We start from the raw sequence: 5,025 nt of genomic DNA, 5'->3' as shown, positions 1-5,025 counted from the left end.
GTGTGCGTGTGCGTGTGCGTGTGCGTGTGCGTGTGCGTGTGCGTGTGTGTGTGTGTGTGTGTGTGGAGGGGGGTGTATGTGTGTGTGTGTGTGTGCGCGTGCGCGTGCGCGTGTGCGTGTGCGTGTGCGTGTGTGTGTGTATGTATACATCTGTACCTCAGAGGTAAAGGATCGTATGTCCAGTTTTGTACATTTCGAGAAAACGGAGTTCAAAGTTTTAAATAAGGAAAAAGTATATTTTTATTAATTAAATGTAAAATAAAAGTAGCAATGTAATTTTTTAAATATTTATTACAGAAATAAAACTGACATGTTTTGTAGTATAATTGTCAATAACACATTCTACCTAACTCAAGACCTAACCAAAACTAACCCACACGGCACACTTTATCTGAGGGACGTCCTAAGGACATCAAAATGGTATCGATATCTGGTGGATATCCAGCAGATGCACAAGTGTCCTCCAGAATATCCTGTGCTGTGTGGGAAGGAACTTGTGATTGTTTACTTCTAAATAAAAAATACATAAAGAAAAATATATAAATTTTAGACACTATTTTAGACACTATAGTCGTAATAGACAAAACTTTTTACTATATTACAATTTAAGCTCCTGGTATTGGAAATAGTACTAACTCAATTTTGACAAAAAGTGGACATACGATTCTTTATCTCTGGAGTACAGATATATAATATATACATGTATATATTTAACAGTGTCGTAAGATGGGTATAAGATGATATATTTTTTTCAATATCTACGTACAGTTACAGATACTTAAAGAAAAATTAACTACATGTAGATACAGATGTAAATTTTAAATAAGTAACTAGATACAATTACAATAATTTTAAAATGTATCTAGATACGTTTTAGATTCTTTTCAAATACAATGTTCAATAAAAATGTATAATAATATACAAAATATAATATTATATATATACTACATATGTATAGAGGTAATTAAATAAGAAAAGAAAATAGATATATTGATTATTATTTTATTATTGGTTATTAATTACATATTAATTAATAATTGTATAACGTTATTTTAGTGTTATGTAATATCTTAGTATATATAAATTTTATATCTTATTCAGCCTATCTATATAAGTCTATGGTCATAGCTAAACTTTGATCAAAAAGCAGAAATTATATCTTGTATATAACTTGTATAAAACATAATTTTGAGATAAGATACAGTAAACAATGTAACTAAATATCTTACACCACTACCTGCATACATACATATGTATATATATACATGTATGTATGAATGTGTGTACAGGATAATTCATAAGTACATGTAAATACTTTGTGGGTGTAACGTAAAGGTAAAAATACGACTAAAATGTTGTATACAACTTTTTCTAAAAATCCTTAACCCTTTGTAACTCATGGTATCAAAAATAAAAAAACCATTTAACATTAAACATTAAACATTAAACATTAAATTCATGATTTAGAACTTTGATGGACATTTTGCCGGTTTGTAACAGTATTGTTACATGGAGTTAGAAAGGGTTAAATCAGCGTAATGATACAATACATAATGTAATACCTAGGCATAAACAATATGAGGACAGTACAAGCTTTAAGATGTGTCATGTATTCATATATTATAAAAATTATACTAATTTGTTAATTGTGGGAGAAATAACTTAGTTTGTATTGAGTTTGTTATCCCTTCTTTTTGCTGCACATAGCTCTGAAATAAAGCAATTTCAGAAAAAGTTGTATACAACATTTTAGTCTTATTTTTATCTCTACATTACACCCACAAAGTATTGACATATATTTATGAATCACCCTGTATACTAAGATATTACATAACACTAAAATAACTGTAAACAATTAATAGTATCTAATTAATAAGATAATTAATAACCAATAATAAAATAATAATCAATATATTTATTTTTTTCCCATTTAATTGCCTCTATCATATATAGCATACATATAATATTATATTCTACATAGTATTATACATTTTTATTAAACATTATATTTGAAAATAATTTGAAACGTATCTAGATACATTTTCAAATTATTGTAATTGTATCTAGTTACTTATTATATCTATATCTACATATAGTTAATTTTTTTTCAAGTATCTATAGCTGCATTTAGATATTGAAAAAAATGCATCTCTTACAACACTGGCGGTTATGACAAAATTTTGAATTGTTTAAAATGTACACATAGAATAAAACATAAAAAGTTATAATAAATACAATAAAATTATGCATAAGCATATATTGTACTAAAAATAATACAAATTATTTTTTATTTTATACACTTATGACAAAGCTGGTTTAAAATATAAAAAGGTAAAATATGAGATTTGAATACATACATGGATGATAATGATAAAGAGAATAATTTTGTACAAAAATTAAACATGACAACCAAAATACAGAATAATATAATACATAACAATTTATATAAAGGTATTAATAAAAATATTTATAATAATTAATTGACTATTTAAATATAAATAGTAATTTAGGAAAGATTTTTGTTTATATAGTCGTCATACTAGTGTAAAAAAACACAAAAATTAAGAAAAAAGTTCCAGCTAGCTGAATTTTGGTATGTATTTTTAGTTAGTATACTTCGGAAAAATACTTCGGAAATGACTATTTACACTCATGTTACAAAATGGTGTTGGACACCATTATTATTCATAAAGCGTATAGGCTTGAATATTTAACTTGATAAGTCATATAATATGTGAAAACATTTGCTTTTACAAAAAAAGTATACACCTAACCTTCTTTGTAGAAAATTTGCTAATGTATACATTTGATAATAGCTATTTTAGTCACAGGACCAACATATAAGGAGATATTTACTAAAAACTCATTTTTTACACCTATTATTCGCTGTAAAATTTTTTGCCTACAATGGATTGATGGGGATTTTTGATATATTTTTTATAACTACTAAATGAAAATACATACCAAAATTCAGCTAGCTGGGAGTTTTTTCGAAGATAAAGTCTAAAGTGACTGGACTAATAATGTAAATGTAAAAACAAAATGTTTTAAGTAAAAACAATATGATAATTATTTATTTTAACAGATATATTTCCGATAACTTTGACATATGTTGTTATAGTCATAAGTCTGATCAATCGTCAAGTGGTTTTAGCTGCTGATCATTGTTTATTAAAAAGTTACAAACATATAAATTTTCAACGTTATCTTACGACTTTTATATACAATCATTAAATTTAACAACTTTTGATGTAAAATGATACCTGTCCCTCACCAATCGATAATTTTCGCATGAAACTTAATGATCATTTTATTCTTTATGAGTACAACTTTCTACGCAATGTAATAGTAATTCTTTCCTGTACATGTCAACCTCATTAAATCGTTATCTAAACCTATGTGTAATAAGTTTAATAATTAACATTTCAATAAAAAATGACCGATGGTTACAACTTACAACTATTACTAAACTTGGCCTTAGAGACATTGATCCAAACAGTGAAAAGATGTCTTATAACATTTTAATTTTCTTAATCTAATAAAGAAACAGTCGTACTTACAGAAAATGTTCCATCCACATAAATTTCGGTAGCGGAAGATAAAGCATCTATTAAATCATTAGTTGATAAAATTATCGCTGTATTTCCACAACTTGTAATTATGCTTCCTTTATAGAAATCTTTCAACATATCAGAGTTTGGCAGCATATCACGTAATGATGCCAATGTATCAGGTACAGATGGTCTACTGTTTATACGTTCACGATGCATGGTACATCTTATAGATGGAAAAGATAAATATTGTCCTATACTTGGATTGCTAAAAAAAAGAAAATAATAAAGTATAACTAAAAAGTGCAACAAATATATCACACAATAATCTTACCTTCTGCACACTGAATCAAATATTTCCTTTGGATCTCTACAAGTCTCGCGTGCAAGCTTTAGCATTTCTTCTTTCATTTCATATTGACCCATGACTAATGGTGATGTTGGATGATTATGCTCTTCCAAAATTTTAACATTATTACCTTCAAGGATTATTAAGCCTCGACATTTCATTTTTCGACGTGAGCTGCATCGAAAGGTATCATCATAGCGACTGTCTTTGCAATAAACATAATCATTATGTATGTAAAGGCTTGACCCTTTCTTTCTTCCACGTACAACTTGCATCTGTAATTAAGGAAATTAGTACCGCTAGACCACGTTAAAATAATAAATAGACAATAGTCAATATTTGTAATAAAAATTGAAAAAAACAAAATGTTCCTGTTGGAAACTCAAAATCATGGATAATATATTTTAATTATTTAAGCATATGTCTTTGAAAGTATTATTTTCAGGAAATTCTCGAGCAATCCAATATTATAATTATTAATAAAGTATAATTAATCAATTTTATCAATTTACTTAGGAATTTCTTAAAACATAGTTTTTTGTATTACATATGCAAAATAATTTCTGACATTATGTATGTATATATTATAAAAACTATAAAAAATACCGCACATGCATTATTTTTTTTACACCAGAATTTGGGCCTAGTAAAATTTATATCAAAATCTATGGCGTATTAAATTAATCAATAGCTTATTGCTCTCAAATTGCTGGCGATTTATTCTGTTTGCAGAAGCGTTAGACCACGTACGGATAAAATATTTCATACAATAATTCAACTGATCAAATTCTTATAATAAAATATTTAATTTGTGGAAAAGTAATACGTAGCAGATATTTTTTTCTTGCTGTTGTCGGTTACTTACATCGGTAACGATACGATGAGAATCAGATAAAAGAAACAGGCAGCGTTAAAAAATGATCACTTTTTAGAATTAAGAATGTATGAGCAACTGAGGTTACAATGACGACACGAGCACGATCGTTACCACAAAAGCATAATTGTTACGACAAGGAACATCAAAAGCAAATTAACGACATGAGCGCACGATCGTTACCACAAAAGCATAATTATTACGACAAGGAACATCAAAAGCAAATTAACGACATGAACGCACAATCGTTA

At 27.4% G+C, this 5,025-nt stretch overlaps 1 protein-coding gene across 1 annotated transcript; it reads right to left on the bottom strand.

Moving 5' to 3' along the window:
• Positions 1–3,560: 3,560 nt before the first annotated feature.
• Positions 3,561–4,016, bottom strand: LOC112461432 (the record flags this gene model as incomplete). The annotated part of the gene is made up of 2 exons (XM_025026676.1): positions 3,886–4,016; positions 3,561–3,819 (listed from the first exon to the last, which is right to left on the bottom strand). Coding segments are annotated over exons 1-2 (351 nt in total), but the record flags the coding sequence as incomplete, so codon positions are not given.
• Between the last annotated feature and the right edge of the window lie 1,009 nt (positions 4,017–5,025).

The sequence above is a fragment of the Temnothorax curvispinosus genome, unplaced genomic scaffold, assembly GCF_003070985.1.
Source record: "Temnothorax curvispinosus isolate PA1 unplaced genomic scaffold, ASM307098v1 QBEX01011377.1, whole genome shotgun sequence".
In the NCBI taxonomy this organism is placed as follows: Eukaryota; Metazoa; Arthropoda; class Insecta; order Hymenoptera; family Formicidae; genus Temnothorax; species Temnothorax curvispinosus.
Note: the sequence above shows the minus strand (reverse complement) of the source record. Positions and strands in the feature narration are given on the sequence as shown.